Consider the following 14,598-nt stretch of genomic DNA (forward strand, 5'->3'; position numbering starts at 1 on the left):
TTTCAAGTACCACAATTCACTCTTTCCTCCCACCAGCTTCTATTTATCAACTTTTTAGCCTTTAAGCCATCTATACAAATAGCATCAGCACAATATGAGAGAAAGTCTACCATAGAATGGTTCGGGTTGGAAGGGACCTTTAAAGGTCATCTAGTCCAACCCTCCTGCAATGAGCAGGGACATCTTCAACTAGATCAGGCTGCTCAGAGCCCCGTCCAACTTGACCTTGAACATTTCCATTCAACCAGGCAACTTGTTCCAGTGTCTCACCACCCTCATCGTAAAAAATGTTTTCCTTATATCCAGTCCGAATCTACCCTCTTTTAGTTTAAAACCATTACCCCTTGTCCTATCGCAACAGGCCCTACTAAAAAGTTTGTCCCCCGTCTTTCTTATAAGCCCCCTTTACATATTGAAAGGCTGCAATATGGTCTTCCTGGAGCCTTCTCTTCTCCATGCTGAACAACCCCAACTCTCTCAGCCTTTCTTCATAGGAGAGGTATTCCATCCCTCTGATCATTTTTGCGGCCCTCCTCTGGACCAACTCCAACAGGTCCATGTCTTTCCTGTGCTGAGGGCTCCAGAGCTGGATGCCATACTCCAGGTGTGGTGTCACCAGAGCAGAGTAGAGGGGCAGAATCGCCCCCCTCGACCTGCTGGCCACACTTCTTTTTATGCAGCCCAGGATACAGTCGGCTTTCTGGGCTGCGTGCACACATTGCCAGCTCTACTTACATCTTAATCTTAAGTCTACTTATTGAAGAACCCATTGGTGCCTGGGCATAGCCACTGTACTGGCATCGCCTGCAGACAAACTCAACGCAGATCCACTGCCTCAGTGCATGTCCCCCTGCAGCTCCCACCCTCTTTAGCACAGCTTGCATGCTGCATGAAGGCTGGGGTCAGCACTGTGTCACTGCACATCCCTCTCCTCCCCAGCACCTGGCAGGAAGGGGGAAGGTGGAGCACATTTCAAGTCATGATAAACACCAGCTCAGGCCGCTGAAATGTTCCTGCTCAAACTATCTTGGTTAGCATTAAGCACCAAGCCCTTTTAGATCTAGCATGCCAACTCCACCCCGTCCATTTTTTGATAGGTAGATTTTAATTCTGCAAAGAGTTTGGGTTGAACTATAGAGAATGCTATAAAATGCGAGTATTGACTGGCTTCCCCCTTTCCATTTTTGTTGATGCCTGCACTAGGGAAAAAGCAAGTCAAATCTGTAATCACTTAACAGACAGCAGCTTTGCACCTAGGCTAGACGTTGTGTCATGTTAAAAACACACTTGCTAGAGCTTTGCCCAGCCTGTTATCTCCTCACTCAAGGCAAGCAAAACTACGCTACATCCAAGTAATACAGTCTTGAGAGCAAAAGGAGCAGAAGTAAGCAAACTGGGCAGGAAGAGGGTACAAGAACCTCAAAAATACAGTCAAGGCAATATTCTGCAGAAAGACCATTCCAGGGACCCATACTCAGGGCTGTTACCAGCTACCAGTGCTTCTCGTAGTGATGAGCACTGTTTGGCATCTTTCCAAAAAGTTCCCCAGCACTATTTTTCAATACAGTCCTGCAAAGGAAGTGGGAAGAGATCCATGACTGTTTCTGATGATCATCGGTTGCATTGAACTGTAGCAGACAGAAAGCGACTATAGCCACCAAACTTGCAGGTAAATCTGAAACTGTGGCAGTCAGAACAGAAACCTGATGCTAACCCACATGGCATCCCTTCAGTAGCTCAGGGCTCTTCTATTCATGCTGCGTATGCTAACACTAACTGCACTACAGGAAGGCACATTAAGATGCTCATACGTAAGCAGCCATTCACAGCACTCCCTGTATAACCAGGGTGACAAGTATTACAGACCCTTCAATGATCCTCTGCCTTCTCAAGGGAAGGTAAGAGTGGAGACGTGCCAGCCCAGAAGAACGGCAGTGCAGACTAAACCTGTACATGCATACATACGCACAGGCTGAGAACCTGCAACAGGAGGGCATGTTACCCCTAATGTGGTTCAGTGTCACCTTCCAGGCACCCAGAGGCCATCAATGGTTCATGCCTTTTATATTTCCAGGCACTCTTCTTATCAAAAGGCTATCTTCAGGTTTTAAGACTTCCAGCACTGGTGCTGACAAAGGTGCCAAGCAGCCCTTTTTTTGAGAGCAAGATTTCTACTTATCACATCATTGCTTAGAAGATGCTGGCAAAGTGTCCTCTTTTCTTCCCTAGATTAGGAGAAGGAAGCCAACACAACTTTCTAGTCAAAAGAGCTGTGTATAGTAACAATATGCACACATGATTAAAAACTCTCTGGTTATAAGTGTACACAGCTTTAAGCTCCAACTTAGCAGAGAACTTATGGCAGCACCATCTGAGGACTTACCTCAATGCTCTGCAAGCATTAGTTTTCTCCCAACTCTGAGAACACACTACATTGCTCTAAAGGCCGTGTGAGCCAACTCCAATTTCCTCAGTTAAGGCGATATTCAAAAAAAAATCAAGTTCAGCCAGTACATCTTGTTTACTTCAGGCCAATATGCATGCTCTCCTCCCCCCTGCACACTTAAAACTAGTTTGGGAACTTGCTAAAAGTTTTAGCAAGAATGTCTTCAGTGGCACATGACTCCTCCCATCCCTGCTCACAGAGCAAGTAGTCTCATGAACCATCCCCTCACACCATCAGCTTCCCATGAACATCCTTCCAGAGCACCAGTTCTGCAACCACCTTTTCCATAACATCAAGCTCTCTCTTCTGTGATCACTCATGTTTCTTCTTGACTTTAGAAATGCATTCCTTCCACAAAGTAACACAGTAAAATCAGCTAATCACAAAAATTAACACCAGATACCTCATATTGCACAGTTGTGCTAAATCAGTATCAAAGGCACTGTCCACACTACCTTTTACTTATGGACTCCATCTGTTCAGCTGTTTGGAAGGAGAAAGGTAATCACAGAAGACATCCAATCAGTTGTCCAGAACAAGGGAACATTCAGGTGGCAGCTACCATTTCATGTCCAGTCCTTCTACTGCAGCTGGACAAAGCGCATGTTTCACCACTCAGGTTAACAAACAGTTATGGTAATACTTCCACTTTCTACTACAGTTGTAGTTCAGCTAAATGGCACACGAGTCACTAGGTGTCACACTAAGTTAAATAAGTACCATGCCCTTTCCATCGTCACTGATATTCATGAACTAAGCATTTGCCTACACCTTGGAAACTTCTAAGGTCAATCAATGAAGTTGAAGAGCTTTTTCTAGGAGACGCCTTTGAGGTCTCAACACCCCCACTGCCACACAGTTAACATTAGCCACAAGGCTTCCCTTGGATACAGACTGATCACAGTCACAGAGCATATGGCCTTACCCCTTATCGAAGCTTAGATCAACAAACAGAACCAGCTCTACAGCTGTTACCTCTTGCATAGCTGATATTTAAAAGCAAAACTATTGTTTGCAGTGAAAGCTTCTTTCTGAAACAATGAAGAAGAGATCTGAGTAAGCCCATATTTGAAGAAATCTTAGAACTTATCAAAGTTTATCTGCTGGCAAATTGTCCTTCTTCCCCCAAATCAAAGCTCTTCAGCTGCACTCAGCTTTGGCCTACAAGCAATCTCTTATCAGCTGGATTGCTTGAAGACAGGTATGCAGCTTACCTTAAGGTAACTGGAATCTACACTGGGAGCCTACACCTGCCTAGATGTGGATTAAGGAGATTCCTCTTTTCTCATTAAGAGTGATGACTTTTTTTTTCCCCTGCAAACAAGAGGCTTGACAATCCATTAGCATGACCTCAACTCAGTGTGATGGTGCTGAAGCTCCAATGCAACTAGAGGCAGTACAATGAAGTATGGCAGGCGTCACTAATAAGCCTCAGACTTACCACAAACAAGAACAAAACTTAAACAATTTGACCAATAAAATAAAGCAAAATTCAATGTCAATGTTAACTGCACTGCCTCGAACTCTTAATTTATTGCAGGGTGGTTAAAAACATCTTACTTGAACAGGATTTGTGGCTTAACCCTCAAGAATCAGTTCAAACAGCCTCTGCAAGATCAAGTTATGATTGTTGCCAAATTCTCTTCCACCCAGTAGCATTCAGGCAATAAGACACTCAAGGTTTGCACACAGCAGAATATTTGATACTGCTCATGGTGACCACCCAGCTCTGTTCTCCCTTCCTCTTTTCACAAGAAGCGTGGAACAAAACCCACACAAGCCTCTAGGTCTCACACTTCCCTGGGGAGACCAGGCTTCCTCAACTTGCCACATTTTAGTGTCACTCAAAAAAGCATGTTAAAACAGATGCCTAGATGCTTCTTCCTTCCACAGGCAACTGAAGCCTCAACTGCATATGCAAAATTGTTGCTGTACATTTTAGCAATGACACACATTAACAGCATTAAGTGGTCTACTGAGATGTCACGCTCCTCAGACTAGAAGATGCTACTATATGCAATTGCAGTTTGAACTCAGATGCATCTAACCAGTCATCCCAGAAAACTCTGGAGCTTGAATATACTGGACTACATAAAAAAAACATGCAACCATGAACTGAGATACACTTTTATTCATGCACCCAACGATTTTATAAGCTTGGGTGGCAACACTAGTAGTTTGTTTGAAAAGCACTGATTGACTACAGCCTGAAACTAAAGTATCTCTACAATTAACGGAGAGTGGTGGGGAGAATGGAAGATAACTAGCTGCTGTGCATCTGCATACAGGCGAGAATCATCTTCCTCCTCACCATCTTCCAGCAGTTCAAGCTCAAACACTTTTACTGAAGACTCACAGCTTCTCATAACAGCTCTCTGCCAACGGAAAGCAAGATTGGCAAGCATGTTCGATTCAGACTTCAGATCTGCAGGACTAAGAGGCAGTCTGAAGAGATATTACTCTTCAGAAAGCTATTGCTTTATTCTATTAGAAGTAACAGTCAACTATCAGAAAACCTCTTCATGAGGATTTATATATTATTGTTTCATTAGCTGAAGCACAAAAGCAACCTTGAAAGTGACAAACATCCATGAAAATAAGAACACAAACACTGTCCAGAGCACAAGCTGCTTCTGGTTGATGAAACCATGTGCAAGCACGTGTACAGGAATATGCCAGTTTAATATTTAGATCAGCATGCAGAAGTCCACCACTTCTCAGAATACCAAGGACATCTGTGAACTACTGAAGCAGCCACCAGATTTGACAAGCGTAACTGAAAACAGAGGACTGCATGTAATTGACTTCCTTTCTGTGTGCAACAACTTAAAGACGACAGCCCAGAAGCTTAGCGATACTCCACGATTGCATTACATAGAGTAATCTGACTCTGAACAAAGAGCTGATGTAACATCAGGCTAGGCTGTGGTATAGTTTAGAGCTATAACTCAAGCTTTATCCTGGGTTCAGTATCAAGCTTCAAACAAGGCAGTGCACAGTGCATATCCTGTCACAGGTAGATGCACTTATTTCTACTTGAGATAGCCTCACACAGTTTCACACTAGAGTACAGTTAACTAGACCATAAGATAAGTTTCACTGTCCTGGAAGTGATTATCTGCAATCAGATCATGTTTTCCCAAATAGCCCCAGTAAATCTACCATAGAATGAAGTTTTACACTGTTCTGACAAGGAAAAAAAAAAAAAAAAAAATCTTTGCTAACATGTCAGTTTGCAATAGTTACAAGACCATCCATTAACACGGCTCTGAACGACTTATGAGGAAGGACACTTGTTTACTTACCTACGGACAGATAGGTCTTCTTATTGATGTCATATGCACAGACTGCACTTGATCTTCCACATTCTTCAACACCAAAACACAAGTTTATTTTATAAAGCACATGTTTGTCTGCATCAATTGCTTCCCATGTGTAACTGAAAAGAAAAAAAGTCTGTCAGTTGGAATTCATATTGTCTGTTCTGCCATCCTCTAGACACCAGTCCCTACAATAACCAAGTTACAAACGCAAGAGCACCACTACCTTGAGTTTCATATTTGTGTTCTATACCTGTAAATACCAGAAATAATTGTTACTGTGTCTGGGCCAAGAACAAAGCAGATTTAACCACTTGAGAAACATATACCAGGTCCATTTTCCCCTTTCTTGAACACCCAGCTGCCCATTCTTCCCCCTCATATCTCTGTGAAGGCCACTCTGTCTAGGTATATCACAGGTGGTGAACCTTTTTCCGTGAGAGACTGATAAACTTCTCAAACATCTTTGGCAGGCTGCACACTACTGCACTTTATCAATACCCAGTAACAGTGGCAGAAGTGCTAAGTCTAAGTGGAACAGAACAGCCAGCCACATCCTGCCTGCCAGCAGCGGAGCCACCTACCTTCAGGGTCAAAATTGGGGTTTTGATCCTCGCAGCATTCAGAACAAAAGATGCTAATAATGCTGACTGAGGCCTAGCTGCACTTTTATGCATTTATTATATATAAAAATATATATAATATCTCAATATAGAAAGGACAGTTTCTGAAGGCTGATGTCAGAAGCTGGAAAGCAAGCAGAGCTATCCACGACAGACTCAGTGAAAGATCACACTAGCTAGCTATAGCCATATCAGAAAGTCAGCTGTCTAAAAACTGATAAAGTAACAGAAGAAAAAAAAATTAAATGCCGTGTAGTTCAGAGTTAGAGCAAGGATTTGTTTCCCTCCCAGCAGGCACTAAGACTGCGGTCAGCCGCATGACACAGCACCACCCAGTTTCAAGGCAGGCCCAGGCCAGCTAGTTTGGAGTCAGGAGCCCTTTAGACAGCCTGGCTCACTAACACGGTGCTGTGGCCAAGCTCTGTTAAAAAGGCACAGCTCAGTAAACATCTGCTGTCAGCTTGGCACAGCTACACTTCTTCTGGCGCTGGCAGCAGCCTGCATGCTCTGGACAGCATTGGCTTTTGCAACATGGGACAGAAGGGAAGCTGGGGAATCTCCTAAGTGGAAACTTCAGTAGGATTTAATACAAAGTCATCACATCAGAACACTGAGGACAGCACAGTGACTTCTTAGGTATTCCCATTATTTACAACTCACACAGGGTTTAATGCATCTATCTGACCCATAGAAGCATTTGTCTTAATCTACAGATTAGTACCAAATCCAGCAAGGGAGCTCAACTCCCCCCGCCTTCAGCTATCAAGAAATTAGAAGTTGACCAGAAGCTTCACCCATAAGGTTTGTTTGCCTTAATCCCTAGCTCATAGGTGTTGCACCACTTGACATTATCATACCCCAGATCCCCCCAGGAGGAGAACTCATTCTTGTTCCACTCTGAAGCCCAGTCCTTGGGTGAGTTCAGCTACTTTACTCTAGATTTTGAATCCTCCGAGAACTCCTCTCAAATCCAGTGCATCCCATCTCTAATCAAAGAGACAGCAGTTAAGATACCACATACTTTTCCATTTAATTACTGACTACAGGGTTCTTGGCTTCTCTGTACTACAGCAGCTGTATTAATTTCCATCTGCTAATAGCTGGAAGAAGTTAGGGACAACTACAAGAGAGTTCTCTCTGTGAACTGGAAAAAGAAAAAAGAAAACCTTGTCCTAATTATATTGGGATGTGAAGGCTCAAATATAGTAATATAAGGCTCAAAAAATAACTTACCAGGTACTGAGTCATACCCAAAACACCAATAAAATTACTTTTTAATCAGATTCAAGGACTATGTCTCAATCCTAGACAAATACTTGCCATTATTCTTTCCTCACAAGCAGGCAGAGCTGACATTTTACGATCATACTGACTAGTTCTCTGAGCTAGTTTCTTGCATTTCTGAAGTGGATAAAGACAATCCTGATGCAGGATGACAATCAGAATTAAGCTACTGTACAGAATAACCAAAGTTCAGCAATGGAAGAAAGCTTGACAACACCCACACCAAAAGTTAGAATAACCTGACTCTACCTTTAAGGGCTCTGAGAACAGCAAGAGATTAAGACTAAAGCTGGTTTTACCTCCAGGAGAAAATGCATTTCAATCAAAATACAATTTCTTCACAACGAAGCCCCAGGAAGTTCGCATTTCACTGAAAAATTCCCAAGGGCTCCAGCAGTCTTTTTTGACTGGTTTTGGAAGTCGACAAAAAGGTAACGTATAATACCAAGGCACAAAGTTTTTGATGAAGCTAGAGCGTTCTTCGGTGTGTTTTTTTTTTTCTAGAGAACTTGCAAGTTAAAATCTGTTTGTGAACTGAACGAGAATTTAAGTCCTTCACACAACAGAATTATCACTCTGTGAGAGATGAAGGGTTTTGCTTTCCCAGTTCCATGTTATGAAACAGAGGAAATCAGTATCTTCAAGTCAGTTCACCCACATGCCAGAAGCAAAAGAAAAACATGATGAGCAGCTTACAGAACAGAAGCAAAGCAGTCACTGAAGCCAGCCCTTCCCTCCGCCCTTTCACAGGCCCCTGGACAGGGAAGGCTGAGAACTCCTTCAAAACAGTCCACAGAAAGGAAATAAGAAATCTCACATTTAATCATGTCCCAAACCACACCTTCAGCGGCACACAAAAAATGAAAATCTAATGCAGTTTCAGAGTAGTATTACTTTGAAGGAACTTTAAGGGACTTTTTTTTTTTAATGGGTGGGAGGAACAGGGCAGGATTTATTCATTGGGAGTAACAGCAGGCTGGATGTAGCCTAAGCAGCTGTTCTCAGAGAGATGCAAAATACACCTTCACAGTAAAAGCAAGAATGATTTCTCTCACAAGTAAGACTCCTGGCATTAAATCAGTGCCTGGGAATAGTTTCAAGTCTCATGTGCTCTACTTTCCAGTGAGATACAAGCCGACCCCTCCGTTGCATCCTGTAATGGAAACAGCCTGTTGGCAATCACATCGCCTGTCCTGACCATAGCTGAGCCATGCAGACCGGCTTCCTCCAGCTGCTCGGCACTCACCTCCACCAGCGGTGATGCCTCATGTAATGACCCCCTCACCAGGGCCAGACAAAGTTATCTCGTTTGAAGGGCCTAAGCTATCCCAGACTCAATGCAGTAGAGCTAGTTTAGGGAGCTGTTAGACCCACAGCTTTAAAAAGCAGCAGCCTTGGTCATGGGGTGGGGTGTGATGCACCCTCTACCCAGGGGGCTCAGTACAGCTGCTACCTCACAGATGACTCCATTCAAGCAGCCATTTCTGGTGCAGTTCAAGATCTGGGCTCAAACATGGATCTGCCTTGAGTAGAACTGTCAAGCAGTTATTTTTGCTGAAATCACATGACACCTGTTTCCAGATAAACCCAAGGGTGGACTATCCCACAGTTAGAGGCCTGGAACACACCCCCACACCAACCCTCCAGGCCAGGCTCTCCGCCTCTCCCCTCCCCTTCTCCTCCTCTTTGTGTTGCTGGTCCCAGCGCTCAACACAAGCTGGACCCAGGGACTGCCCTCTCTCAAAATTAACTCAGCACAAACAGCAGGTGCAGCACACGTGTGTGGAGAGGGGACTGAGCCTGGCCAGATTCTGGCCGTGCACCAGCGGCAGCAGGGAGGATCCGCTGCTGGAGGCAGCGCCAACCCAGGCCACTGTCAAAAGCGGTTGTGCAAGCAAGGTCCGAACGAGTTACTGGGAATAACCCTGCCCGCAGATCAGCCTTTCCAGCTACCTAGCTCTGTTTTTAAGACACGGAAGCGACAGCATTGCGAAGAAAACTGAACTACTTTTCAGCAAGTTGCAAGATCAAAAGAGAGCTCTGCATTTTTTTGACAAAGCAGAGAAGCAACTCATGGAAAAAAATAACATGAGAAAGTGAAAAGCCAGTCTAGTTTACCTTGCGAATCAGCAGCTCAGACACTGAAGCCAGACAAGATGCAGGTGGCTAACGGCTGTTATAGCACGTGTGTCCCCATGCCAGAGCCACTTTGAGGTCTGAGCACTAGTGAACCACTTCAAACGCAACAGAGCATCAGAAATACTATTGCTACCATTCTCACAACCATGTTCAAGTTTTTAGTTCTCAAACTCTTAACCAAGGGATGACTGCTAGGAAGAAGAGTACACCCTGCTCCAAGCAGCTGTAAAACATAGTTACAGAGAAACGTGTGTTTATTCTCTGGGGAAGGCACTGAAGTGGCATTACGCAGACGACCTGGCACAGAGACAAGGCTACCTACAACCACTGAGTTGGAAAGCGGATCCGTATGTGATTACACATCCAAACAACTTTGTGCCCAGCAGCTCCTCAGCTATCAGAACATCGCAGAGATTAAACTAGTATCCAAAGCTCTTTATGAGCAGCTTCAACCAGCACGATCGCAGGTAGACAAGCTCAGGAACAATTTCCAGGATGGCCACTTCAAATTTGAAGATAGCAGCTCAGATCCACTACTTGCCACAGAAATCACTCTTAGATGTGGCTAACATTTTAGCACAAATACATATGGTAAAGAAACTTCTATGTCAAAGCAAGCTCTCCTTACAGAAAATGAGAGCTTGAATGGCACAAGGTACAGAGCTATCGCTAGCTTCAAGAGCTTTTTAATGCATTCCTACTCATGCTTAGCTCTGCTCTAGCTTACCTGTCACCTTTTCCAACCATCACGCACACTGCGTGTCTTCAGGCAAGTTTTCTTGCATATGCATCATGTGTAATAGCCTTACAGTTACACCACAAGCTGTTCAGCTTTCTCCATCCGAAAGACATTTCGTCTTTTGTGCTACACTCTAAACCACATCTACTACATCATTTTACAAAACGCTTAAGAAAAGGGATAACAATTTGAAGTTCAAGTACACAAGAGCTACAGGAAGTTCATGTGCTGAGAAATCCCATTCAAACCATTATAATGGCAGCTTCCCAGGCATGTGAAGCAACCATGCGCATATGCAAATAAGTCCACTAATGACTTATTTATGACATCTCCCACTTAAATATGTCAAAGCACTTAAAAGAGCTGAGCAAGTTGACCTAAAGGTCACCTCTCTGTAGTCAGCACATGCTTCTTCACCGGGGCCCAGCTGATCACTAAATCCAGGGTTCCCGGCAGCACACAAGAGCACAGTTGTCGTTTCACAACGAAGGTTGAAAAGACAGTGTTTAAATGAACAGAACTGTACAAACAGTCAACTGCAGGGGTTGCATTATTAAAAACTACAATATTAAGTGTAAAGTAGATTTGACTTACAACCCCAAAATTGGAAATTCTGCATAATAGCAATTCTCTGACGTACAGCAGCTTAAGGAGTTTTCCGTCCAGTCACAAGTCTAAAAGTTACAGAAGTTATGCACCAACTCCTATCCTTGCACAGGAGACAAAAACATCACCTGTCATCAAATTATCTCTCATCCAGAGTAGATTATCAGGCAAAACAGCACACAGAGGAGGCAGTTTGTATTTGCTGCTCTACCATCACGCTTGAAACATTTCCTGCAATTTTTTTTAGAGGGGAAGGAAAGTTTCACAGTAACTTCCCTAATGTTACACGGAAGGTGAACCCAAACTGGCAAGTCTTCTTTTGTTTTTAAACTAGAAGGATTTGAAGAACAGTTCACAAAATCAACTCTAACTCCAGAATTTGTTTCTCCTGTGTTGTCACACGAAAGATGTAAGGGGAAGAAGGAAAGAGAGAAAGAGACCAAACTGACTAGTAACTTCCTATATCAAACTAGTTCCCTGTATTCTTTCCCAGGTGCTCATACTGCAGCAATCCTGGAGACACCTCTACACAGAAGATAAAATGAGAATTCCAACTGCAAGTCACACGACAGCACAGTCAGCTGTCGGAGGACACAAGAACGAAGGAGAAGGCATGACAAAACCAGCCACTACAAGCCATGACATTTGACAAACTTCCACAGAATGAAAGCTTTTCTTCTTTTCCCAGACTGTCCAAGCATACCAGCAGTAAGGCTACACTAAACAAGCAATGAAAACCACTAACTCAAGTTTAAGTAGCCCCATGCTGCAGTTCTCGCACAAAACAGTTTTGACACCTTTCCTCCTCCCTGCAAGACAGCTTTCCTAACCTGGGTATCACTCTACTCTTACTTAAAGGAGAGTCAGGGCCTCTTCTAATCCCCAACATTTTCCTTCCTTGCCCACCTTTTGACATTCACACACCAGACACAGAGGCTGGTGCAGCTTCACCAGCCCTATTACGCCACACAGAAGTCAGGACACTGTTTTCTTAACAGCTGTAAAACAAATCAAACCCTTGTCTTAAAGCAGTACAAAAATAGGTTGGTCAGGGACTTGCCCTGCACACACGTGTTGTATCTTTTGGCTGAGACATCAGCCAGTAGTGCAAGTGTTTGCATTACCTAAACTGCATCATCCCTCACTTGGTAGCTTTTCTGCAACTCTGCCTGAAATGACACTTCACCACTGATCTCCAGGGGGTCTTCCCACCTGTCAGACTGCAAGTTCTTGTTTTTTCCTTCACCCATTCTAGATTACTAGGCATAAGTCCTTGAAAGCAGTTTTTCCCACCATGGCACAACAGCATGTTTTTGAAGCAGTCCACCTTAAAAGGAAAACCGCAGATTATGCTATCTACTCAATTTATTTTTCACTTGCCAGTAACAAAAGGTAACTAGGTTAAGTAATTTGCATCCAAAAAGAGACTGCATGTCTCTCAATGGCAGTCCCAAATATTCCTCTAGTCACAGACATGCAACAAAGGAAGACAGACATTGATAGGACTTAACGCTCTTCTCAAAACAGGAACTGCTTGACAATAAAGTCATTTAGGGTAGGTTTTTTTTAAAAAAATCATTAGAGTCAGAGGAGTTAAATTCCCTCCAAAAGCCACATAACAGTTTCTCATTTCTGTCTCAATTCTACAGTTAGGGTGGTCATCTGACAAAGCCATTTTTTGCCACCCTCATGGGTTAATCTTGGAAGCAAACCTACTTTTTCCCTTTTTCATAATTTAACAGTATCATACCCCAGATTCCACCGGGAGAGCCCATTCCTGCCCATGACCCAAGCTCCACCCACAGTGCTACATTCACTGTGTTACATTGGTGCCTGCCCAGTGCTGTTGATTGAGATAATGTATTCTTGTAAGTACCACTGCATATTCTGGCTAAGTAACGAAGAAATGAAGACTAGCAAGATATTGTTGCCAGACTAAATTCATGGCGGAATTCAGAGTAGGAGCATGCCAAAACATGAAGAATAGTGGCATTTCCACATAGCAGTTCTCATTTCTCAAAGCTTTCTTAACTCCCCAATAAGCAACTTCATGAAATCTGGTGGTATCCTTAGTAAAACGACCATCAAGTGATGCCCCTTGCAAATCATTTTGGTTTTTTCACACTGGAAGGGATACGGTGACATAAACCAGCAGTCCCAACCACGGGCAACTTGAATACAGCAAGTCTTCCACCTTCCCACCTGCACTATTCCTCTACCTGCAGAGAGTGAGGCGATGAGGTCCCACAGGGGACTGCTCCACGCCGCCAGCCAGCGGCCACCCCCCCGTCCACCCTCCGAAGAGACTCGGGCAGCTTCGCTGACCTCCCAGCACCGCGGCGCCTTCGCTACAGGCCGAGTTCGGTCTTGCGCCTGGGACCACCTGCGCCCCAGCCGCGGCCGGCGCTTCCCCCAGCGCTCCCCGGCCTGACCCTCAGAGGAACAGGCGACCGAAAGCCCTGCTCGGGCCGCCCCCGGGAGGGGGCCCGCCCCGCCGAGCCCCGGGCTGAGCTCCCGCACCTGCCGCTCCTTCACACGCGGCCCCGTGGAAGGCGGGAGCGAGCACAGGCAGCGGGAGACCCCCCCTCGTCCCGCCGGTTACCGCCCTTCCCCGCGGGAAGGCCCTCTGCAGCCGCCGCGTGCTCCGCCCCGCCGGGCCCGCCGGTCGCCCCCCGCTGCCCACCTGCACAGGTCCCGGTAGGCGTCGCTCAGGGCCGCGGCGGCCCCGCCACCTCCCTCCGGCCCGAGGGGCAGCGACAGGAGGACGAGGAGGACGAGAAGGCGCGGGGCGAGCGCGGCGGCGCGGGGCCGGGACGGCGCCATGCGGGGGGCGGTGGGCGCCGTGGGTGCCATGGGCGCAGGCCGGGCCGGGCAGACACGGCTGCCCCGGGACGTCAGGCGGCGCCGGCGACCAGCGGCACGTCATGTGACCCCCGTCCGCCCATTCCCCGGTCATGTGACCGCCGTCATGTGCGGGCGCGGCGCTCACATGATGCGCCCCTTCCCCTGCCACGGAGTGGGTGGAGCCTCCCGCTGCCCCCCCGCTTCTCGGCCCTGCACGTGCTGGGCGCGCCCACTGACCGCGTGCCGCCGCCCCGTGAGGGCGCGCGCCCGGGGCGGGTGGAGGTTACGCGGTGTCAGCGCTGCAGCGCGGCCCGGCCAGTCAGTCAGTCAGTCCGTCGGTCTGGGCCTGGGCGGGTGCGTCAGGGCCGCCAGCGCCCACCGCGGGCCCAGCTGCCGCCAGGCCCTGCGGCGTGCCTGGTAGCCGTGACGGGGAGCTGGCAGCGCCTGATGCCACCCCTCTGCGTCCCCCCTGCGGTGCGTGCGCAAGGCGGACGTGCTGCCTGCCTCAGCTGCCGCACCGGCAGTGCCGGGGACGGGTCGTCCTTCCTGAGGAGCGCTGGCCGCGGGAGGGGCAGACGGCCTGCCGTGCTGTGTGCT

General features: G+C 46.4%; 1 protein-coding gene across 1 annotated transcript in view; it reads right to left on the minus strand.

Annotated features, from left to right (window-relative positions):
- IGF2R (insulin like growth factor 2 receptor) overlaps positions 1-14,010 on the minus strand; it is a 59,587-nt gene extending 45,577 nt beyond the window's left edge. The window contains exons 1-2 of the mRNA XM_059828160.1: positions 13,841-14,010; positions 5,752-5,885 (exon numbers count right to left, since the gene is read on the minus strand). Coding sequence (XP_059684143.1) covers positions 5,752-5,885; positions 13,841-14,010 — 304 coding nt within the window. The remainder of the gene's footprint in view (positions 1-5,751; positions 5,886-13,840) is intronic.
- Between the last annotated feature and the right edge of the window lie 588 nt (positions 14,011-14,598).

The sequence above is a fragment of the Gavia stellata genome, chromosome 2 (genome assembly GCF_030936135.1).
Source record: "Gavia stellata isolate bGavSte3 chromosome 2, bGavSte3.hap2, whole genome shotgun sequence".
Taxonomy (NCBI): Eukaryota; Metazoa; Chordata; class Aves; order Gaviiformes; family Gaviidae; genus Gavia; species Gavia stellata.